The 25,148-nt window shown below is 41.8% G+C and overlaps 1 protein-coding gene across 2 annotated transcripts; it reads left to right on the top strand.

The window, feature by feature from the left end:
* Window positions 1-1,350: 1,350 nt before the first annotated feature.
* On the top strand, window positions 1,351-24,466 carry COLEC10 (collectin subfamily member 10). Of its 2 annotated transcripts, none has more exons than XM_023921414.2 (6): window positions 1,351-2,601; window positions 14,975-15,046; window positions 16,377-16,448; window positions 18,508-18,561; window positions 19,505-19,600; window positions 21,037-24,466. In XM_023921414.2, exons 1-6 carry the CDS (start codon window positions 2,454-2,456, stop codon window positions 21,426-21,428), a joined length of 834 nt encoding a protein of 277 aa, XP_023777182.1. In that variant the 5' UTR covers window positions 1,351-2,453; the 3' UTR covers window positions 21,429-24,466. The 2 variants fall into 2 exon arrangements, with proteins under 2 accessions (XP_023777182.1, XP_086735885.1); XM_086879759.1 differs by having other exon boundaries at window positions 2,256-2,601; window positions 21,043-24,466.
* Window positions 24,467-25,148: the final 682 nt, after the last annotated feature.

Here is a 25,148-nt window from a genome sequence, read left to right as displayed (position 1 = left end):
TTTTCCTGGTAGTACATCAGTTTTGGTGGATTGCCAATTAAGGCAGGTTCTCTAGCTCCAGGGCAGCATTCCTGGTCCAACACACAGGAAGACATAACTGATTAGCACACATCCTTGTAATAAGGCAATATAACCTTATGGCTCTCCTGCAAGCACCAGTTTGAACTAGACAGAGAAATAATTAAAATCTGGATCTCCTACATTTTGAGTAAGTATTTTCAGTTACCAAGTTTTTAGATCCATTAATTCTAATTTCTCACAGTATTTTCAGGGGGCTTGTGACTGTCATAGAAGGTGGGGTAGGTGTGGGAGGTGGGGGCCAAGGAAGAGTAGAGACTTGATTTCTTTTCGAATGTGGAATGAAAACATTTGTAAATGATCACACCACTGTCAGAAAAATGTTCCCTGCTTAGTCCCAGATAGTAACTGAAGTAGTTAAACAAATGGTTTCCTCTCTCACTTACCCCTCTTTATCCCTGATAAATAACAAACAAGTCACTGTAAGTCTCTCAGTGCCGTGGAACAGATAGCATCATTCATGTCAGTTTGGCAACATTTCCCAAAATGCCTCCTCCAACCCTAAGTACACTAGCTTCCCACTCCTACGCTCTCTATTCTTGCTCTTACATTGACCTTCTGCTCACAAAATGGAAAGTGAAAAGCAGAAAAAGTTAAATAAAACAGATTTACAGTGTACAAGTCAGAGGCACAGAGCCCAATGCAAATCACAGAGGAACAAGTTTATTTCTGGTAGGACTCTACTCAACTATAATCCTGGCTTTGTCTTTCCTCCCCCTCTAGCCGTGTGTACCCGTTATCAAGGCCACATTTGAGGGGGTAAGTTAGATGACATTCTTTAGGACAGAGACCACTATTTATTTCTGAAAAGCACTGTATACAGTTTAACACACAAAAAACAAGTGTTTTGGAAAGGGGGACAGTCTGTGAGCAGGCTAGAAAGAAAAAGGGAGAGGAGTATCTTGACCCTTCTTGGGACTTTGGCCAACATTTTATCATAGATGAAAGCCTGAAGTCAGAGCCCTCCCTCAGGCTTTAAATAAAGGATTTCACTTTTACATCAGTACTGCTACTTACTCTGTATGCCCAAAGACTGAAACATAGGACCAGGGAACTGATACTCTCTTAAGGAATGAGCAAAGCCTCTCAAAAACTATTAACACGGGAAATACAGTTTTTCCTAGAATAGAAAGCAAACACACTCTCACACACTACACAGTTCAAAAGCCTAGTTTAGCTTTTTGAGTAGCTGTCTCATTGTGTGAGAAACCAGAAGATAATAAAATTCCTGGAAATATTACAAATAGTCATCTTTCCTTTCTCTTCTGCCAGGCTATGTTGAACATCCTCCTATCCCTGTTTACTGTGCTCTCCTTAAGAGAAAGCCAGAGTTTTTTACAGGAAGGGATTGCACACAGGCAGGTATCTGTCATAGCTCCTTCCAAAAGGAAGGATTGCATGCAATCTGTTCCTCCACCCAAGAGGCCTCCGACCCTGGTTTCAGGGATCCAGCACCCAGATGAACACCTGAAGGTTGCCTCAAGATTTGAACCAGCTGGCATTTCCTCTGGACGACCCAAAGATAATGTTCTGTTGGGATCTGTGCTACACCACTGTCCCCATATATGGCCTCTCCCATGGGAAGAGTGACAAGGGAGAAGGTGATGCAGTCATTCAAGCTCATCTTCTTCTGTGTCTTCTGTCCTGAAGTTCGTCCATTCTGTACTATGTCTACCAACATGATCTGGGCTTGGGGCTAGCATTGTGGAGCTGTATTATGTAAGCATAAACCCATCATTTGTGGGTTTCAGGCTAAAACACCCATGGGTAATATCAACTTTTCATTTGCTGCTCTGGGGACTGTGCGTACCCAGCATCCAAAAGGTGAGATGTGTCACTGGTGATTTCCACCCACAGTGGACTGGCAGCTCATCTGTTGTCAGTAACAGTCTCCTTGGTGGAAAGCTTTTATGGAAAAGTATCTCTACATGTTATATGCAGTCTGCTTTATTCTTCCAGCACACAACCAGCCAAATGTATCCTATAACTAATTAGTACACACTTGGATACAATACCAAAGTCTTTTGTCCCTTGAGTAAGTAAAAAGCTGGGCATGAAGAATCAGTGATGAGAGGAAAAAAATTACGAGAGATATTCCCATATGTCGGAGAAATTTTCCATGGCAAAAGCAGCTAAATGTCTCACAGATAAGAGATAAACTGGAATAAACAGCTGTCAGTGTTAAATAAATATCCTGGATAATGTGCAGGACAGAAATAACTGCAGCATCGTCAAACTTTCTTCACTTTATTTAGCTGTTCGTGCATGTAGCTCCCAAGCTTTTCACTGCTCTAGTTAGTGAAGCATTTATTTTTGAGTCAGCTGCATTTCTTAAGACTGTAACAACGAAAGGCATTTCCTGAGAAACTGCAAGGATGAGCAGCAAGAAAGAACAACAGCTAAGGAAATATGGGACCCTTGTAGTGTTTTTTATCTTGCAAGTTCAGATTTTTGGTTTTGATGTTGATAATCGACCTACAACAGATGTCTGCTCAACACACACAATTTTACCTGGACCAAAAGGTGAGGAATTATCAGGTTGCTAATGCTGAGACCAGTGCTGATAAAGGCTGATTTTTTATCAATAGAGACTTGGAGGGCTTGTGGCATGGGCTGGACATGAAAGATGTGAAATATTTTAGACTGTACAAACATTTAGTAAACTGTAACTGTAATGGGGGGAAAATGAAGAAGCAAGGAGATTTAAATTTTCATTTCTTTAGTTTCAGGAACAGTGTCACATATTTTCATATAAGTTAGAGGTGTCTTTTTGCATCTTTCTCCAGCCACACAAATCTTCTGTTATTTCTTGTGCTTGCCACACAATGAAAACAGCTAAGAGATACAAACTGAGGGACTTGTTTAAAAGTAGGCACCTATTGTGAACTGTTAATGGTCTGCTTTGCATCTACAGATAGGGAGAAATATACAATATTTAAAATGACCAAAGTGCCATTATTTTCAGAAATGTTCACATTTCTGCTACATTCATCAGACCCGATCCAGTAGCTCCTGTTGAATTAAACAGGAACTTTGCCACAGAAGAATTATATCAACTCTGGCATGTACAGGTCTTTTATCTTCAAAACTTTGCAAATATCTGAAGCCAAATTTTCTGCATTAACTTACTTTTTTTGTAACCCAACTAATGTCAGTGGAATTGCCTGAAGGGTATCTTATTAGGTCCATGACATACAAATCTATCTTGCAGTGACAGATCTAAAATATATATTCTACACCATGGCTATTGCAGTTTCAAACTATTGTTTTCTTTTTAGTAATTCATTGTATTTTTCTATAGGCTACAGACTGAGAGAAAAAAAATGCAGCTGATTTAAATTTAAAGCAGAAAAAAGATTATCAAGTCAAGAGCACTGCTGCAGACTCATTTGTTTTTATGATGGATTATTCAAATGCATGTTGCTTAAAGGACCATTTTTAATCAGGAAATTAATTTCTTTATGATTACAATCCAAGCTTAGACTTTTGCTGCCACAGCATAAATGCAGAGAGATGTAATGATCCCCAAGGGAGCTGGTGGGTGTTGGTTTAGTTAGTATCTGAGTAATGGCAGGCTGGAGAACAAAGTTTGACAGAATTGTGTTTAACAAGTCACAAGGCTAATGAGGAGGGTCTCATGACAACACAGAGTAGCTGGGACTCCAGCTGGCTTCTGTGGTCTACCTTGTATAGGGAGCATTTGAAGGGGACATATTATCATTCTCTCTAAGTGCAGTACTGAGAAAGTCAGGATTTAGTCATTACCTATGCTATACCTAAGTCCTATTCTTCCTGGCTGACATCAAGGCACAAGATGACACCGGAAGTTTATTGGCACAGTTCAGTCTACTACTTCAGATCACCATCCCCAAAATCCATGATTGGTAGAAGGTGTATTGAGTATAATTACTGGCTCATGTCCACTGCAGGTCATCAAATACATTTTGGAGACTATGTGATATGATCCTATAGATTAATTTCAGTTCCTACCAGAGCTGAACTCATTCAGGACAGTTACAAGTAGCCCTTAATGGCACCAGTTGTTTTAACTTCCAGCCATCTGGACAATTAAAAGCCAAGCAGGCTGAGCATATGAACTGCCCTGTTACGTCTCAGGCATCCCTTGTAGTCAAGGATGAAACATGCTTACCTAATATGCCAGAAGAAAGTCTGTCTTGCTGTCAGTTTTCCTTCATCCATCTTATGTCTATGACTCAGCACATGATCCCAAGCTTATGACCACAGCCACAGGCAAAACTTTGCTGTTTAAACTCTAACCTTGATAACAGACAAGCCTCTGATGTTTGCTGCTGTCATTTTTATTCCGTGTGCTACATCTCTTGTCCACTGTTCTCTTAAAATGGGTTTTGACTCACCCTGAACAAGTTTTACCCCCTCACTTCCACCTGCTCACCTGCTTACCTATGGTAAAATACAGTGGTGCTCCCAGAAGACAGTGATGCTGATCTCATACAGTACATTCACTAGCTGTTCCAACCACAACAGGTTAGAAACCTGTTGTGACAACTTCCTCCTTCCATGAGAACATGGAAGTGTCTAATGGGCCAAAGCAACCAGAACTGTAAGGAATTAAAAGGTATTCAATACCTGTAAGACTTCCTACACTGTCCCACCTTGCCTATCCCAGTGCAAGGCACAAATTTTCCCATAGGCTAGATCAAATCTGTGTGCTACAAGTGGGATGGACCCTGGTCCTGTACAGTAGAAATAGATACCACTGTGTCCATCACACAGTACAGTGAAGAGGAGAGTGCTGAGGGAGAAGTGTGGGGGTTTGGAGAATTCAGAATTTATAACCCTTTATTGCCTGCACTATTGGAGGCTGCATGACTCAGTCCTCTAGGCATTCACAGTTGCTACAGGAGCAAGATCTCAACCTCTTCACATGCTCACCCTGAAAATCACCTATTCAAGAATGGTTGTGAAGATAAATCACTTACACAATCCACATGTAACTTGTCCAAGTTACCTTGTGCATGCCTAATTCTTCCCCTTCAAAAACATCTCTTTGTTATGCTCATACCTGAGATGTCATGAGAGAAGTATTACATGAGCAGTGGGATGAAAAAAAATAGGGTAATTCCAGGCTAATTATCAGAAAAGTCTTCAAATAGCTCGTGACCCAGAAAGCACGAGGCAAAACCAGAGGCCATTGTGTACAACAGTAAGAGCTAGAAAACACTCTGGAAGACTGCAGTGTCCCAGGAAGAGAAGGAATGCAGTGAATGTCCTGTCAGGCTTTGCAGGTTATGCTGCAAGGACAGCAGTGTGTCCGAGCTCCTATGCCCGGTGTGACGAACCCAAGTTCCAGCCCCACCTCTGCTGGCTCACATGGTGCTCACCAGGTGCTGCTGTCCCCCTCAGCTGCTGGTTCCCCTTGCTGGGCAAGAAAATGAAACCTGAAGCCTGTTTGACAAGAATTATGCAATGAAATTTGCCAAATGGGCACTCCAGAAAAAAACAGAAAATTAAAAAGAATAAAATAAGAGAGAGGAAAAAGTTGGCACTTTTCTCCATTTCCTTTTCTAGGCAACACTTAGGTCTCTTCTCAAAAAGAGGGAAATGTTTTCAATGAAAAGAGCCCACTGCAATGGCTGTCTTGTACTACCTTCCTGAAAAACTATTTGAGATACACAGCCAGCTGGCTTATATGGCAGTTAAAACCAGCAATGTGTGAGGCATTTTCTAGGATTCCTATAAAAAAAAAAAAAAAAAGAGCAGAGATTTCAGTGTTTGTAACTAGTGATTTTTGATGTTTGACCTAAGATGTTAGGAACAACTTGGTCCTAGCTGGGCTGTTGTGGCACAGGAACTCTGAAAACTTACATTAGGTAAGTTAAATTAGGTAACTCTGATTCACAGCTTTAACTGGGGTAATAAAGACCATGTTCTGTACTTGATTGACTTCTTGAGTGGAAAGAGAACCAAGAAATGAAGCAGAAATGAAACAATGAGTTTTCCAGAGAGGCCAGGTTCTTGGTCTAGCAAAAGTAGTCATGGCTCTATTGCTCACTTTCTACCCTTCCAAGCCTGGAGGCAAAGCAGTCTGGGTGACTGATGATGAGAAAGGGTCTGGGACTGTGGGGAGGCACCAGCTGTTGGGTTTTGCCCTGGTAGTGTCAGGAGGATCAGGCTCTGCTCCCCTGGACTCTGCCTTTGGGGGGTATCCGAGCTCTATCCTTTCTTCTAGCCTGCTCTCCCCTAGAAACTGCAAGCTCTGATCTGCAAAGAAAGTTTTAAGTGGACTGTTGTCATAGATGAGACAGGAGTTGACCTGCCCTGAGTAAAACAATAAAAACAACAATATGAGGACAGAAAAAAGCAGAGAAGGACCCAAAACTCTGACTTCTGAACTCCCATTAAATATGTGAGCAGGGGTGGCACTGCAGAAGCTGGTTTCACATGGATTCATGGGATCTCAGCACATCAGTAGACTGGCTCTAGATCTTGCTATCTGTCCCTGATCTTAGTTAATTTTCTTTGAAATCCAGACACAAGAACTTTGAAAGTCTTGAATCAGATCCAGATTGAGAAACTGGAATGAGATGAAATCTGAAGAGCACCGGGAGTTTCCCATAGCAGTTTAGATGTAAAAAGTTTCCTTATCATTATTTCTGACAAATGATGCTTATAAACTCTGTGACATTGGCTGGTACCTCAAAATAGCATTTACTGTGGTCACCAGCATAGCTGTCCATCTCTCAGCTTTAATTGCGCTTACGCAGTTCCACTCCTGGAAAATCTCAAACTCTTTCAGAAACCAGATATGCTGCTATCCACATTGCCTTCCAAAAATATAAAATGCTTTACCACATCCTATAGCTGCTCAAATTTATAACTAAACTTCCCTCTTAGTGCCTCATTTTTGATCTGAAGAGTCCTTTAATTTCAACACATAATTCTATTTTTAATGGCTTCTAGAATTCCTCATTTTAGCACACAGTAAGTTTCTGGAGATTATCAGCCTGAGCTACAAAGCATGTATGAGTGGACTTAAATACAGAAATTCAAAATATGTGAGTCTGTATTTTTTACCAATGGCAGTCTGGTTCCTCACTGAAGCCACCATAATTCATGGGTCTCTAAGCTCACGTCAGAATGGCAGTGCAACAGGCTGGGAAAATCGAATCAGGCAGGCCAAGGAAAAGGAGAATAAAGAATGATTGAAATTATTTCTGTGTTATTAAAGATATAATGTATATTCCATTCATGCACAAAGGCCCACACTTTCAAATAATACAAGTCAGCAGAGGTTCACTGAGCCTGCTGAAGGCTTAGGTATGCCTCATGCAAAGCAACACGAGAGGAGGGTATTTCTAATGAAGTCAATGGATATTTATAAGTAGAAAAGCGATCAGAGAATGAATTATTTTTCTTGAAGATTCTTTTTTATTTTACAAGGGAAGGGATTGTATTTTCTAATTTGAACCTGGGTGAAGAAAGATAACCTGTGTAAGAATGGTGCATATGTAGGAGCCCTGCATGTTCCTTCAGGACACCTGGGAAGGTGACCACGGGTGCAGTTTCACACAGCTGCTGAACATACTACTCACCTCTCTGGTTTTCTGACAAAAAAGGGAGGCCAAAGACATTACTTTTCTTCCATTCTGACCATGTGGTCCCCCACTTCAATTTGTGCTGACTCAGCTATTCACAGAACATTCTGAGCTGGAAGGGACACATGAGGAGCATTGAATCCAACTCTTACGTGAATAGCACATCTGGGGACTGAACCCATGATCTTGGCATTGTCAGCACCAGGCTCTGACCAAACCAGGCTCTTCACTGAGCTGCTTCAGCTCACTCACTAAAAATCTGTATCTGCCTTATTGACTCCTGTTTAGGGAGATGAATTTCTTCAAAATAGGGTCAAAAGAGTGCTCAGCATCAGGCAGAGGGGAGGGAGGCATGCAGAACAGTGCTGGGAATTGAGGGGAGGAGGAAGGACAGGGAAGGGAGCACCATGTCAAGCAGCTGATGTCAAGAAATCCTGTCCTCACTAGCCAAATGCAGCATGAAAGCAAGAATGCACAGTTATGGGAAATTTGCTAAGGATCTAAAAGACACTGAAAGTGAAATTAGAGGAAATTTTGAGTCTTTCCATTGACGTAACTGTGACGTGCTCATACACTGGAAATACAAACTGGGCTGTGTTTGCTTATTTCTTAAAGTCTGTGACTCCCTCTGGTGACAAACCCTCTCGGCAGATATTGTGCATGCCCAAATGCTGCAAAGGTTCTCCCTGCTCAGGGTGACTCAGTGTCCCAGGCTGCAGAGCTAATCCTGTGGCTATATGTAGGTTTTTCCAGGAGGACAGGCTTTCAGCTGCTCCTGTAGGGTTCTCAAGAATTATGCTCATCTCCTTATCCTTTTAGTTTAATGCCCTGGAGAGGCAGAAATCACCTGTACTCTTCACATTCAGTCTCTTGAGGTGGGGAGGGTCTGTCTGCCACTTCAGGTAGGACTAAGGGCATGAAACACGGAGCTCAGCAGAACTGTGTCATACATGTAACAAAGCCCATACAAAACCTTTGTGACAGAACATTGGCTATGCCTAGGAATGATAATGATTAGATGATTGCATCTAAGGCAAGCAGTGCAAAGCTGCTTGCCTTGTTTGAGAACACCACCATGTAGTATCCTCATCAAGATTAAACATGCTTTCCCCCTCACAGCAAACTAGTCCCAGGGCTTTTCAAGGACTTTTTGGGTGGTAGTGGGATTTTTTCAGTTTAGAGTAGCTGGTGTGGGAGGACAACTGTGCTGTAGCCCAGCAAAAATGATGTTTCTATCATTTGAAAAGATGGGCATGCCCTGGATTCTGGAGGGAGGCATATCTGCAAAAGAGAGGATAAAAGAGCATTAACATTTCTGTGGTACTTTTGCTCAGAAGACAGGAAATGGAGCTGACCTAAGGCCATGGCACACCATCACACTTGACAAAGTGGTCCCAGGGAGTATCTTAACATAGCTCCAAGTCTGCTGAGAGGTACACATGCACAAGCCCAGTTCAGAGTTTCCTCCCAGCTTTAGCCTTTAGGCAGCCTGCAGACATGCTCTCAGCCTGATGCAGATAAGTGTGGGCTCTGTAACCCCCAGGAATTATACCCAGGTTCTCCAAGAACCACGGTCAGCCCTTGAGTACAAGACTTGGAAAGTCACTAAATATATGTGAACAATATCTATGAAGGTAAAAATGTCCCCAGTTCATGAATACAAAATAGATAAATTGCCTACAAAAGATTTAGCAGGGAAATCTAAGTCACTTGAAGGTCAGTAAATTCTTACCAAAGGTAACCTTTCAACATTTTGTTATTTAGTGTTATTTAGTCAAACTCCAAAAAAGACAGAGCCCCTTTCAACTGCTTAAAAAATTCTGCTGGTGATTAGACCTTCAGCATTTTCCTGAACTTGTTTACAGAGGGTCTGTGGTTCCCTCTCAATTACAATTAAAATTTTCTAATAGCTGCAACATTTACTTACTTCTTACAGTTTCTGTTCTTCTGCCTTGCACAGTCCCAAGCTGGAAGAGTCTAGTAATTTAGTGCTTCAGGTGTTTCTTGTATTTCATATCTGTGACACAGAAGAAACTTGAGGAAATACTAACAAGGCTGAGAAATAGGCTTACTTCAGTTAATGACTCCAAGTGCTTCTTCAACCATATTTCAAATGCTAGTGCAGTACATTATCTGTCATCCTGGCAACTACAGTTTTAAAGTGACAATCTGCTAATTAGGTTAAAATTTAACCTGACACTACCCCAAATGCAAAGCAGCACAGAGGAGAGGTTATCCTCTAGGTATAGATAACAAGCATAAGAGGTCAGAAAATTCATGTTGCACAAAGCAAAATACTACAGAACTGAGAAACCCAGTCCAGAGTACTAGCAGGACAGATTTAATTTTTTTTTTCTGGAAGATAAGGAAAAAAAAAAAAAGGTGGCTAATGCAGTGGGATGGCTTGTCCACATGAAGTCTCAGAGGAAAGGGAGGGATACCTAAGGTAAACAAGAAATAAAGCCAACTCAACCCTTGCCCAAAACAGTCAGCCAAGTCACATTCTCCTACCTGGTTGCAAATCATAGCAAGACCACAAGAGGGAAGCACAACCCAAGAGTTTACATTTCATGCCAAAATTTGAGATGCACACAGCAGCTAAAGGAGGACACAGTATGTACCACGTCAGCAGGCACTTGGCTTAATCTAGTCCTAAATTAGCAATAAAATGGTATCACTAACTAATACAGTTTGTGACTACCCTTGTTTTGTAATGGCCTACCTATTCTCAGATGACACATGGGGAGAAAAGCAGGATTATCTTCTCTTACAGACAGACAAATTATTGTTCTTCCCATTTTCCAGGATATGAAAAGTAAGACAGAATGTGGCAGACTTCTTTAAAACAAGATGAAACAAGTGACGGAATTTATTTCCCTCTCTCTTAGGCTTTTAGAGATCTTAAGCAAAAATTTGGATCACATAAAGTGTTAATAAAAGTTGAAGTACTCCCCGATCTCTGGAAATCTCCAGAACAAACTTTGCCACAACTTTCACTCCTTTCACCTGTCAGCTCTCAGGCTGATGGTCCATAGAGGACAATGTAGCTTCAACTCCAGCAGCCCCAGGTGTGAAAATCTTGTTCCAAAGTCCCTCAGGAAAAGTCACTGGAACATTCAGTGGCTCAAATTGTTGAAACTGAAACAGGAATAAAACATCTTTAGAAAGTAATCACAGCTTCTCCACTTGTATATTGACTTTCTTTCCTGGGTTCTATTTTTAGGATTAACTGTTTCACAAATGAGAAAGGCAGGCAGGCAGGCAGGCAGGCAGGAAGGAAGGCAGGAAGGCAGGCAGGCAGGCAGGCAGGAAGGCAGGCAGGCAGGCAGGCAGGCAGGCAGGAAGGCAGGAAGGAAGGAAGGAAGGAAGGAAGGAAGGAAGGAAGGAAGGAAGGAAGGAAGGAAGGAAGGAAGGAAGGAAGGAAGGAAGGAAGGAAGGAAGGAAGGAAGGAAGGAAGGAAGGAAGGAAGGAAGGAAGGAAGGAAGGAAGGAAGGAAGGAAGGAAGGAAGGAAGGAAGGAAGGAAGGAAGGAAGGAAGGAAGGAAGGAAGGAAGGAAGGAAGGAAGGAAGGAAGGAAGGAAGGAAGGAAGGAAGGAAGGAAGGAAGGAAGGAAGGAAGGAAGGAAGGAAGGAAGGAAGGAAGGAAGGAAGGAAGGAAGGAAGGAAGGAAGGAAGGAAGGAAGGAAGGAAGGAAGGAAGGAAGGAAGGAAGGAAGGAAGGAAGGAAGGAAGGAAGGAAGGAAGGAAGGAAGGAAGGATCTTCCTTAGGCAGCAAATAACAGTCCCTCCAGAGCCTTTAACTCTACAGAGCAGCCTGCAGAGAATGTAACTGGCTGGTCTGAGAGAGGTGAGGAGGACTGCCAGGATGACAAGCCCTGGTTTGGAAGGATGGCAGGAATTTGGTCTGATCTCCACAGGCCAAGGATCCTCCCTCAGCAGCTTCTATATGAGACCCAGAAATACAGCATATTTTACACAGAGGAATTCATTGCAGAGGGAAAGGCTGGATATGAAGAGCCTCCTCCACCTGCCTTCCTTGTCAGAGAACAGTCCATTTGTAAAATATTGCCATGTTGCATCTAGTCAAGATTCATCCAGCTTTTCCAGTCTTTGAATCATGCCCTACTTCCTTTCTATTGTCACATTTTTCCCCCTGTATGGGTTTACTGACCATGATGAAGTCAGCTCTTAATTACCTCCCAAAATGTCATTTCACAAGCCCTTCATCAGCCTCTGGGATCTTTTCTGAATTTCTGAACTACTGAAAAGTAGGGTTTTTTTCACTACTTTTCAAAAAAGTAGTTTTTCACAGAGGTTCACACATGGATTTAGAAAGAACTATTTCCTCTTCTTAGCATTGAGGTCAACAGTAAAAGTCAACCATACATTCTCTAGCTCTGCTGTTTGATAGTCAGTAGAACTGTAAAATCATAGAATGGTTTGGGTTGGAAGGAACCTTAAAGATCATCTAGTTCAAATCCCCCTGCCATGAACAGAGACACCTTTCCACTAGATCTGGTTGCTCAGTGCTCCATCCAGCCTGGCCTTGAACACTTCCAGGGATGCGGCATCCACAATCTCTGGGCTTGTGGGATCACAAACCCACATTCTCTGGGCTCATCACCCTCACAGCAGAGAACTTCTTTCTCATATCTAATCTAAATCTACTCTCCTTCAGTTTGAACTCATTCCCCCTCGTTCTGTCACTACATGTCCTTGTTCAAAGTCTATCTCCGTCTTCCTTGTAGGCTCCTTTCAGGTACTGGAAGGCTGCAATTAAGTCACCCCAAAGCCTTCTTTTTTCAAGGCTGAACAAAATCAAATCCTTCAGCTTTTCCTCATAGGGGAGGTGCTATTCTCCCCTATGATTAGCAGGTCCATCCTGCTAACCATCTTGGTGGCCTCCTCTGGACTTGCTCCAACAGGTCCACGGCTTTTCTGTGCTGGGGACCCCAGAGGTGGTTGCAGCACTGCAGGTGGGGTCTCACCAGAGCAGAGTGAAGGGGTAGAATCACCTCCTCAACCTGCTGCCCACTCTCAGGTCCAGGAGTCTCTGCAGCCCAGGACAGACATGACTTTCTGGCCTGTGAGTGCACACTGCCAGCTCGTGTCCAGCCTCCTATCCACCAGCACTCCCAAGTCCTTCTCTGCAGGACTGGAACAAGCAGGCATCCTTTCATCAGCTCCTGGCTCAGACCCACAGCTTCAGCTGAATATTTAGGGAGCTTGGCTTTTAGAAATATACGCTAACTTTTACAGTATTTTCAAGACCTAGTGAAAATAGAGATGTTTAAAATTTCAATTGCTGACTGCCTTTAGTTTTTTCTCTTCCTATTTCACATGTGGAAGTTAGTTTTAAAAACAAAGAGCCTGACTGAGTCAGCACTCACCACTTCATTTCCTCCTTGTCCATCCCTTTACCAACTTCTTCCTGCCTTCAATATGAAGTTCAGCCCTTTATCTTCATCAGCTTGGGCCACTGACCTTACCCTGAAGGGCATCCTGACCAACAGGGTGAGTCTGCTCTTCACAAAAGAGTCCCAGCATGGAAGGGCTTTTTCAGCATAAAGGGACAGACTCAGCTCAGTCCATGTAACTGGGATGGAAAGGTGCCACAGAGCTAAAACTACATTTTATATGCTGCTATTAATGTGCAGCACTTCTCATCTGCTATCACTCCACATAACAGCCCATGACATGCTACCTTTGACTACAGAAGTAGAAGGTAAATCAGGAATGAGTGGGCAGTATTTTTCAGAAAAAAATGAAACCAACGTAATGATCAGTCTCAAAGCATGGGAAGGTACTTTTCTCCACAGCACATTAAAAAAATCATTGAGCTATGATACAGGACATTTATTATAAGGGCCAAAGATATAAATGGGTTTAAAAGGCACAAGGCTAATTGGTGGAGGGAAGAATCACTACTGGCTTTTCATGAGGGGAAGGGGTGCAGTGCTTGGCTCAGGTAAATACTAAAACCATTGCTGTAAGAGGCTGAAAGTGGCTGCCTGGGTCATAGTCACCCTCAGTACACCTCAGTTCCCTGAACACTTTCTGCTGGGGCTGGAGCCACCACCCATGGTGAGACAGGTTATTGGGCTTGCCAAATACTGCTGTTCTGTCCTCACCTCTCTGGCTGACATCCAGACACACCTCCCTCGGCTCTCCACGTACTGAACAACAGCCTTCTCCCCTTCTGGGCAGCAGGCACACACACAACTGGCTGCCACTACCACATGAGATCCTGGCTGAGCCAAGAGGCTGTGGCACTGCTTCCCACTGCATGGCAAGGCTCATTGCCAACACAGGCAGGGAACAAGAGGAGAGGCTCTGGAAGGCTGCCTGTGTTCAGTGATGGCCCTTTGGTGCAGATGAGTTGTGTGTCTCCTCCCCACCTCTGCCACAGGGAGAAAAGAAAGTCTTCTTCACAGGATTTGGCTCCAAACTAAGAAGATGAGAAAATCATCTTTCATTGTGCCTCCAATTCCCTGCACAATGCAAAGCAATATTGTATGCTACTTGCGGAAGGAAATAACATTTCTTTCTAATTACTGCCTTGCACCTTTAGACTGTAGGCTGTACAGTGAGAGACTGTCCCTTCCAACACTGAAAATGCTTATACAGGGCTATACAGGAACCTGTGTAATAGGCTCGATATCCTTTAGAGAAATCTCTGCACTACCATAATAAATACAATGATCTTGCCTCTTACAGATACTCCGTGTATGACCTTTCAAAATAAAGCATTGGAGTAATTGCAAAACAAATTTCTTGTATCAACATACAAATGCCATCTGTCAAAAAATGAAGGCAAGAATTGTGTCATACTGAGTGCCAAGGTCTATGTCAAGATCTATTTCAACATATTTACATTCCTCTCATTCTGAACGCATCTGCATACCCTGAACACAGAGTCACTAGGAATGGAATCACTAGGAACAATTAATAAACACCTGTTGCCTCCCTTGGCAGTCTGTCCCTGAGTGCTCAAGTTTCCCAATACTGAGAGATTCTCTTATTTATCTGCTTTATAGCTAATAATACTTAGTGTAGTAGAAATTGCTGTTGTATAATCCTCATGTTGTAACAGACTCTCTGAAAGGGAAAGTATTTAGCTTTTCCTAATGATGGTCACATTCCTCATCTCTTTTCTGGAAATTTATCCCATGGCTACTGTGCCTTCAATGTGAAATAAAAAGAAATCAGTAGGGGAAAAAAAATCCAACAAAATATGAACTTTTCTTTCTGAGTTTGTATAGTTGTACTTACTGCACTGAGAGGAATGTACCATGATGTTTTATTTTCTGTTCTTTTGGAAGGGGATGAAGGTGAAAAGGGAGACAGAGGAGAAGTAGGCAAACAAGGAAAGGTTGGACCAAAAGGACCAAAAGGTATTTATGATGGTTTGTTGGCTACTGCTGTTATATGAATATCATTATACACAATTGTACCGATGCATATGATTGGTGTTTAATGCTATTCATTCCTGTTTCACCAGTGGATTTTACAGTCCTGTCAAACATTAATTGGTGAACATAAAAATACTTATGTTGGTTCTATTCCTACTCTCACTTAAGACAAATATATATTGCTGTCATGAGTGTGATTCAGAAAACCTAGATCTTATACATAATCAGAAAGATTACTCTTACTAAAATTAGCCTTTAATTGAAATTGAATTTTGAGCATTATTGCCTAGCAATACATCAGGGTGCTCAATAAAATTTGGTTTCAGTTGTCTGTATTCTGCAGAAGGCATACACACACACACACACACACAAAGTTCCTCTGATCAAACAGCATCCAAGATGAGAACAAGGACTTGCAGATGTTTCACAACTTGGCTCAATTAAATATGTCCCATATCCACAGTGTCACCTGGGCAGATCATTTGGAGGCACCAGATGTGACCATGTCAGCCTTGTTTGCATACTCTAATTTGAAAGCTTAATTTATATTTAGTGTTTAATGACAGTGCATATCCAAGGTCTTTCTTCCTTGACTGAGTCTTGAGACTAAACAGGGAAGTTTCTGTTTTTACAGAAACTTTAAAATGACAATTATTATTGTTATGATAAAAAAATTTTCCCATTTTTAAATGCATTCTTATGATTTTGCTTCTTACCTTAAAATGAATATCAGGTAAGATACAAGCAATTCAGGGAATCAACCATTTACAAAGCATCTTATTGATGTTAAATTCCTTTTGCAAACTGAGATTGCCTAGAGTGGCCTGTTGTCATTAGACAGCTATTTCAGAACTTAAACTATTTATTAAACATTTTAGAAGGACACCTGTTACTTTGGTGCTCTGAAAACAGGGAAAACACATACAACAAAATTAGTAGCTCCCTACTTGCAGTCATGCTTTGAGAAGGACTCCCAGCAAAGCTACAAAGACTTAGGAAAGTGTTTTGTCTGTCAGCCTGGTTTGACTGCAAAGTAAATCACTAGAAATATTAGTTTCTCTTTTCTCTAAGACAATATGATGTTTGAACAGGCAATTCTATTGAGGTTTTTTGCAATGTCCTACTGTCATACCCTACAGGAGCAGAGATCTGTCCATACTCTTCCAAATATCCCCAGGGCTGCACTCACTTTGCTACACATGCAGACTGGCCACACTCAGGAAAAATAGCAGCAGTAGAGACCTAGACAGTGCCTCAGGAAAGGAATGTCAGCAACTGTCCATACTCATTTCATCTTCATTTCTTCTCTTAGGAAACAAAGGACCAGTGGGCGATGTTGGTGACCAGGGAATGCTTGGGAAAATTGGTCCAATTGGTGAAAAGGGTAAGCTCTGGTCTGGGGATTTTCTTGGGGTTTTTTCCCTCAAGGTAAATATGTAGTTTGAGAGATCTCCAGATACAGAGCAATATTAGAAAATGGCATCACCAATGCTCTCCAGATAAAGTTATGCATAAAGATTGGTGATGAGAACTAACTGAAATACCTTAGTTTTATTTTCCACATGCAATATATCCAACTAATTTGGTTAAAATAATTTCTTTTTTGAGTTAAGACATCAATCCTCTTTGATGAATCTAGTCGAACGTGTTCCTGCTCATTGCATAGGGGTTGGGCTAGATGAACTTTAAAGGTCACTTCCACCTCAAATTATTCTATGATTCTGTGGTAGAAGAGAGAGGGAGAAATCCAGTTCCTGTGAAGTAAATCCTCTGGACACTCCAAGAGACAAATTTGTGCCTTTGATTTGGATGCTAAAGGCCTAAGTCAATGTCCTGCTGCTGCTGGGGATGCCACACCTTGTCACCTGCACTGCTGTGGGTCATGTGAGCAAGCAATGCATAGGACATCCCTGTCTTGGTAAGGAACAAATTCAGGGGTTAAGAAGGTGCTCACATAAGCAGGGATGGCAACTACTTGCAAATCAAAGTAGACTCCAAATCTGCCTGGACAATAATTTCATGAAATTGTGCTCTATTTATCTTGAGAAGAAGCTCAGGCATTCCTTTGTGATATTCCTAAAGAGCTACTTAGAAAGGAATATTACTTCTGCCACAAGGAGACCTGCCTTGAAAGCTGATCAGGGACACCACCACTGCTGAGAGAGCTCTGGGTACCACATCACCTTGGCTATACTGTTGAGTGGGTGGAACAGTCTCTCTGGAGAGATTCTCAAAGCACTGTTTTTAATAATCCTTTCATGGCCTCTAGCCAGCCTTAGTATCAGGCAAGAAGGAAAGATTTTTACCTGAGGGATTAATTTTCAGAAGTGCCTAGAAAACTGAAAACTCAGAGGGTTATCTCCTAAGATGTCTTCAATTCCCAAAGGAGACAAGAATGAAGAATCTCACAAGTTGCTTTTCTTTATCTGAAAGTAAACCAACAGTCTGAGCCTTTAAATCAGAGTCTCTTTTAGTCTGAATGCACAATTCATTGTCCCCTTACAGTTTTTTCTCATTTTCTTTATTTGCAGAAGCAAAGGTCACTAAGTCGCTGTTTAAATCTATGATTAAACATTTGAGTTCTTAAAGAAGCAACCCTGAAATTCCAGCTTGCAAGTATGCAGTGTCAAGCCCTGCTAATTAAAATGACAGCCAACATCTAAATTCTTTGAAAAACCACAACCATGTAAAGTAAAATGTACATAAAAACATGGTCATCAATAAAACAGAACAAGTATTATTATTTTTCACCTCTGAAGGTTTTATTCATAAAAGAGCTGACATGAATTTCAGATAAAGACCAGCTGTTCCTGACCCAAATTACAACTGAGATTTTTTTAAGAGCTGGCTGCCTTCAGTTATATAACATTTGGAGAAGTATTTCTATCATTTTTATAATTTATGAAAGAGAGGGAAAGCAGTTGGATGCAAATAAATCACGTTTCCATAAGCTGAAGGTGCTGCTCCTTAATGATCTCCCTCCATGCAGGTGCCAACTGCTGCCCACACATGCATTCTCTGGCATGCATGAATTCAGTGGCTTAGAGCACATCTGCTGCCTCATCTCACCATGGAACTACTGAGCCTGGGGAAGGGCCCTGCCTTGCAGGCCCTGAGAAAACCCAGATTTCACCTTTTCAGGATTTCTTGAGTGCATTTAGCCTCTCAGGACCATTTTGCAGTTTATATTTAAAATAAGTGGTACCAGGAACTAGCAGCACGCAAGATGCCTGTGTTATCAGTGAGTTAGCTATTAAAGGGTTCTCATTTCCATGCACCAGAATTAATCATGGTTTGTTTGACTTGGCACATCTTCCAGTACAGTCCATCACAGCTTCCTATTAAAAGCACACTGTTAATATATTATTAAATGTTTTTTTGAATATGCTTCCTTGACATATGCACTGTCTGAGATCTGAGAATGTATTTTCCTCTTTATTAAGGTGACAAAGGAGCCAAAGGCTTACCGGGGGTTTCAGGAAAAAAAGGAAAAGCAGGTATGCTATGCATCCTTCTGTGCAGAATGGTGAAGTCTGCTGGATCTTTAATTTTAGAGTTGGTTTGTATGGAATTCCATGAAATTTTGAAGTCCAAGGAAAAACACGAGAATAGATTAAATATAAGGAAGAGATTGAAAATGTTTTGTTGAACAAAATAAAGGATAGCGTAGGGACATGACTGATTCCTATGAATACACCAGCACACACAAAATATGAAGGCACCCAAATTCATGGGCAACGTTTGTTACCACAAAAATTAACACACAGGCCAGCAGTATGCATTTAAACTGGATACTAGAAGAAAGCTTCTTAACATCAAAGGAATTAAGTCATTTAACAGTTTCCTGATAGGAGCATGGGGACGAAAAATAAGTGATTTTAGATAGAACATAATCTTTTGTCAAATTAATGCAATGCATTTGCTTACAGGAGGAGAATTTGACTCTGATGAACAAGAAAGTTCTTCTCAGTCCTAAGAAACCTTGAATGGTTACCCACCTTGAACTTATACTTGTTTTATACTATATTTTCGAGAAATTTCATATTAAATGTTCTTAATGGAAAACCATTAGTAACTTATTTTCTTTCTGAGAAAAACAGAAGAACAAACAAAACCTCTACAAAGCCAAACGCCAGTTAAAAAAAAAAAAAAAAAGAAAAAAAAAGGAAAAAAGGGATTAGCTGAGACTTCAGCGCTTGAAAGCTATTGATTATTTGGGTTGGTATTAACTTGCTTAAGCAAGTTAGCAAGGGAGTGCAGAGACCATACAGAAGCAAAACATTAAACATTTGATCAACAGAAGTATAGCCAGTGGGGTAAGGTGAGAGCAGAGCTTTGGAAGTGGGCTACAGGTGACTCTCTATGCACGCACACACACAAACACACGCACACACAGATGCTTCTAAATAGATAAATCCTCTATCCTTTGTATTGCATCAGGCACGGTCTGTGACTGTGGAAGATACCGCAGATTTGTTGGACAATTGAATATCAATGTTGCTCGTCTTAACACATCCATCAAGTTCATGAAAAATGGTAAGGACCCTTACATATTTGATGGGATTTATTTGACTCCAATAACCGATATCACTGCTATTCTTCCACCATTGTTGCTCTGTCCAAGTGTCCACAGATGACCCTGAGAGAGGGCCCTCTGTTTCAGGCAGTCTGAAAAAACCTAAAAGGAGAGACAGTTTTACATCTGTAAGGGTAAAAGGAATAGATGACTAAAAGCAAGCAAAAACAATACAGAAATTACCAACAGCACAAGAGAATGCATAATGAAAAGCACAAGGAATGATTTGCTAACCACCTCTGCACTGTATTTCTGCTCAGGTTTCGTGGCCAGTCAGGCAATATAAGGCAGCAGTTTGTGCCAGTCTGCTCCAGAGAGGCAGGAAGAGCAATAAGAACCTCTTGATCTTTCTGCTGCCTAGACAAGTACTCCTGGTGCTCCCCTCAGTACACGCACAATTTTCCTGTAACAAGGGACCAACACTCAAGGATATGGGTTATAATAAGCCATGTTTGCAGGCAGCAAAACATTGGGTTCCTCTACTGAAAAGAAGTCAATTCCCTGGCATAAAAGTGATTTTTTACCACTGCTTCCAGGACTGGGCTGTATCAGTAATTAAATGAATTTGAGACTGGTCTTTGTCACTGTGGGCATCCAGCACGGAACAACACCCATCTATATTAAAAACACTAGAAAACTGAAAGATGTATTATCAAAGAGTGTCCCTCTACTATATTCTAAGCTGTACCAGGGGTAACTCCTGAATTATCTGGGAGAATGTTAATTTTCCCAGACCAAACTCTGCTCAGGACCATTCCAGCAATCCATCAGCAGAGACAATCAACTTCCAGCAGCCCAGGCATGCTCCTTGGCACTGCTTAATTCACTAGGCTATATGCTCATTGGTTGAGAGGTCTGACTTTTAAAGCTGCTGAGTAATCACAATTTTCTTCCTAGTCAATGTCACAGTGCTACAGCAGCTCTGAATATCAGGCCGTATCTAAAATATTTTAACTTGGCAGTCACATTCATTTTCTTCTACATGGAAAGGGCCTGAAAAAGCTATCTGTACCTGTGTTTTTGTCCCTGGGCACTCTTTCACAATCTGTATTCAAGAACATACAAAGCAATAGGGTGATCCAGAATTAGACATTGCCATTTGACCATTTAGCATGCCTTATGTTGATTAGTACTAGATATCCAGGAAATAAAAATGAAGTGTCACAGGAGACACACCAATCAGGACTAAATAGTTCCTGTCCTAATGTGTGCTAAATGCTTGACAAACCCATTAGTCACATCAATCTCTGATCATGTCCTCATCATTCTTCATAAATACAGTGGTGGGAATACTATTCATACTTCCCTTTTATTAATTCTAATGTAAAAATCATCTCATTGTCATATTGTAATAGAATAACCTTAAGCATCTGTTGACAATTTTTCTTCTTCAAAGTTATAGCAGGTATCAGGGAGACAGATGAGAAATTCTATTACATTGTGAAAGAAGAGAAGAATTACAGAGAAGCCTTGATCCACTGCAGGGACAGAGGAGGATCACTGGCCATGCCTAAAGATGAAGCAACCAATGCCCTGATTGCTGACTACATCTCCAACAGCGGCCTGTTCCGAGCCTTCATTGGGCTGAATGACATGGAAAGAGAAGGACAGTTTGTGTATGCAGACAACAGCCCACTGCAGAACTACAGTAACTGGAAGCAAGGGGAGCCTCATGACCCAGCTGGTCATGAGGACTGTGTGGAAATGCTCAGCACAGGAGAGTGGAACGACTCTGACTGTCAAGTCACCATCTACTTTGTCTGTGAATTCCTCAAGAAGAGGAAATAAAAGTGACAGAGAATGCTCCTGGCACTGGCTGTACATAAAATAACCCATCCTCATTCATTCACAGTAGGGAGAGCAAATCAGGGATAGGAAACCAGGGACAGGGCTGAATCCAGCCTTCACATCACTGGGCTAAGCAAGAGTAACTACTGTTTTGTCACCGGTGACTGTGACACTGGTCAGGTCAGCACAGGTCTGAATTTTTATTTCATTTCTACATGCATTTTAGGATTGGCATTTCTATGTGTAATTTAGGGGTAAATTTAGAGCAGAAGTGAATATAATTTCACCAGTTCCAGAAATAGTAAGATCTTTGGTATATGAAGTACTGATGTGATTTGCATAGTCCACAGATAGAAAGAGCATGACGTTCATTAACCTCTGACTTGCACAGGGAGTCGCAGTAATTTCCCTAATGACTTCAGAGATTGGAGAAAAGATTTTAAGTATTTCTTGAAAAAATCCTTCTTTTGTTAAAATCATAATCTGAGGTGGGAGGTATCGCTGGAAGTCATTTGGTTAAATCTTGCATGCAAAATAGGACCAACCTCAGACTTAGAAGTTGTTATACTCTCCTTAATTTGTCTGTGCAACTATATTTCAGATAGGTATTTATCTGTAATAAATAAAGCCTTTGACACGGTCCCCTACAGTAACATTCCCTTTAAATTGGAGCGGTGGATTCAATGTAAGGTGGATAAAGAATTGGTTAGATGGTCACATCCAGAGGGTGTTGGTCAACTGCTCAGAGTATCAATGGATGTCAGTGACAAGGAATGTCCCTCAGGATCTGCAGTAGGATCAGCACTATTTAATATTTTCATTAATGACACAGACAAAAAGATGAAGTGCACCCTCAGCACATCTGCAGATAGCACCAAGCTGGGTGGTGCAGTTGACACACCTGAAGGATGGGATGCCATTCACAGGGATCTGGATGCCACCCAGAGGGACCAGGTTTGAGAAGTGGCCCATGGGAACCTTACGAGGTTTAACATGACTAAGTGCAAGGTGCTGCACTTGAGCTGGGGCAACCCCTGGTATCAGTCCAGGTGAGGGATGAACAGATGGAGAGCAGCCCTATTGAGAAGGAATTGAGGGTGCTGGTGGATGGGAGGCTGGACATGAGCTGACAATGTGCATTCACAGGCCAGAAAGTCAAACCTGTCCTGGGCTGCATCCAAAGCCCTGTGATTCTGCCCCTCTACTTCACTCTGCTGAGGGTCCACCTGCAGTGCTGTGTCAGCTCTGGGGTCCCCAGCACAGAAAGGCCGTGGACCTGTTGGAGCAAGTCCAGAGGAGGCCACCAAGATGGTTAGCTGGATGGAGCACCTCCCCTATGAGGAAAAGCTGAGAGATTTGGTTTTGTTCAGCTTTGAAAAAAGAAGGCTTTGGGGTGACTTAATTGCAGCCTTCCAGTACCTGAAAGGAGCCTATAAGGAAAATGGAGATAGATTTTGAACAAGGACATGTAGTGACAGAACGAGGGGGAATGAGTTCAAACTGAAGGAGAGTAGATTTAGATTAGATATGAGAAAGAAGTTCTCTGCTGTGAGGGTGATGAGCCCAGAGAAGTTGTGGATGCCGCATCCCTGGAAGTGTTCAAGGCCAGGCTGGATGGAGCACTGAGAAATCTGATCTAGTGGAAAGAGGCCGTGCTTACAGTGTGGGGTTTTGAACTAGATGATCTTTAAGGTTCCTTCCAACCCAAACCATTCAATGATTCTACGCAGAAGAGTTCTCATTTACCTCTGTTTTCAACTCTATCATCCATCAGGCTTGCCTGAATTGTGATGAATTAATAGTACATAAGCATGCAAGCCTGCATCTAAAAGCAGATGGAACAGTTCTAGTGTCTGAAGTCCCCAAAGTCTGTGATAAACATACAGAAGTCTAGCACAAAGAGAACAGTGGAAAGGAAGCAACACCATTTCTGTAGGCTGTAAACAGGCACGTGCAATATAAGCTATACCATGTGCATTTCTGGTTTAACAAGTGATTCTAGGAACATATTAACTCCATAACTCAGAAGCCAGTGACGTTTGATGTCTAATGCTAAAATCACCCATGCCTTTGTAACACAGGAAGGAGCTATAGAACAGGTTTTATCCCCCAGGAACCCAGATTCAGGTGTGGTTGAACAACTTGGTAATGCAGTTCAGAGGGACTCACCAAAAATAATGAGCACTGAACATGAAGGCTCTGCTGTCACTGCCTGGCTACTTAGATCTCCATGTCAGAATGTCCACAAAGAATCACATATTCATATCTTTGAGAATACTGACAGAGCTTTTCAGACACATAAAGTGCTTAGTCATGGTTTGCCTTTCCTCACAGCAGGAGATCCCAAGAGAAACCTTAGGGTCATTGCAAGGCAAGTCTGCAGGTTTTCTTTCCCACTTAACACTAAAAATTAAGGAAGGCTATCTGGAAGCTAAGGAGAATGCTAGATGCTTGACACCATGCAACAACATTCCCTGCAGATCACTGAGCACTGGGTGCACGTAATCCTCCTCTGGGTATACAAAGAGCTGGACATGCCATCATCTAGTAATGTGGAGGGTCAGCTCCACATCTCCCTTCCACTGCTGAGTACAGCACTGAAAAGGCAACCAAACAATCATACGTCCTCAACTTCACCCTAAACAGGAAAATTCTCCAAACCATTTGCCTTGTTGTTTGACTCCAAGTTCACTTCAGATCATTGACCAACACAGAAGCATACCAGGGGACTCTGTGACTCAGAGCTGCTCTTGTAATCTGGTTTCTCTGACACTTGTTCCTCCAGAAAACCTACTGTTGCTACCAGCTGTAAATCATCTGTCTTGCAACACACCCTCCTATTCAGACCTGTGAATAAAGGGGTGGGACCACATTTCTTTTCATTGCTCCTCTTCTATGCTATGAGAATATTTGGGAAAACAGGTTCACTTTGCATGATGTAACAGCCTGAATTGTTCCCTCTCTGGGAATTGATATTCCTCAACACTAGGCAGAATTACATTTTTTAGGATCTATTGTAATAAACTCATTAAGCTAAACACTTTGGTTTTAGAAGCATTAATGGGTAATGATAAAGAATTAATAACTAATTAAAGAAAAAGCTTCTTGAGGAAAAATAATGCCTTTGAGAAGTTCAAGCCCAAGGCTGCTGGCCTCATCCATAGCAGGTCAGTTCCTACCAGTCATGCAGAAGTGGCATAGTAATATCCTTGTGGGTAGGCACAATCTCTTCTCAGCACTTCATCTTTATTTCTGCCACCAAAACTGTGCTTACCTGACTGGAGGTCTATATTCTGAAACCCTCTGGCCATACTGAGACCACTGGCTGAGAAAATTTAGAGGTGTCCTTAATGCTACATCCATCATGGATAGGCCATTTTCCTGTTCTTTAAGAGAAAACTCAGAGCTGGGAAAAGGTCAAAGTGGAGCAATACTTCTTTGCAGGATCAGGCTCTGTCTTAGATTAGACCAGCTGCTCTCCAAGACATTCAAAATCAGGAAATACATGTCTAATTGAAACTTCAGGGTTTTTTTAGGTGACTGTGAGTTATGAGTAATCCTGGACCATGCTCCATGTACAGGAAGGAATGACTATTGCAGCCTCTGGCTTCGTGGCTGAGTGAGGAAGTGAGTGAGGAACTTGTGCTGGATTTCTACAATGGAAAGTCTGGGACTGCCCACTTCTTCCATCTTCATCCTCTACTACCACACCAGCTCATC

Source organism: Cyanistes caeruleus, chromosome 1, assembly GCF_971803275.1.
Source record: "Cyanistes caeruleus chromosome 1, bCyaCae1.hap1.1, whole genome shotgun sequence".
Taxonomy (NCBI): Eukaryota; Metazoa; Chordata; class Aves; order Passeriformes; family Paridae; genus Cyanistes; species Cyanistes caeruleus.
This window is presented reverse-complemented; position numbering and strand designations above follow the sequence as displayed.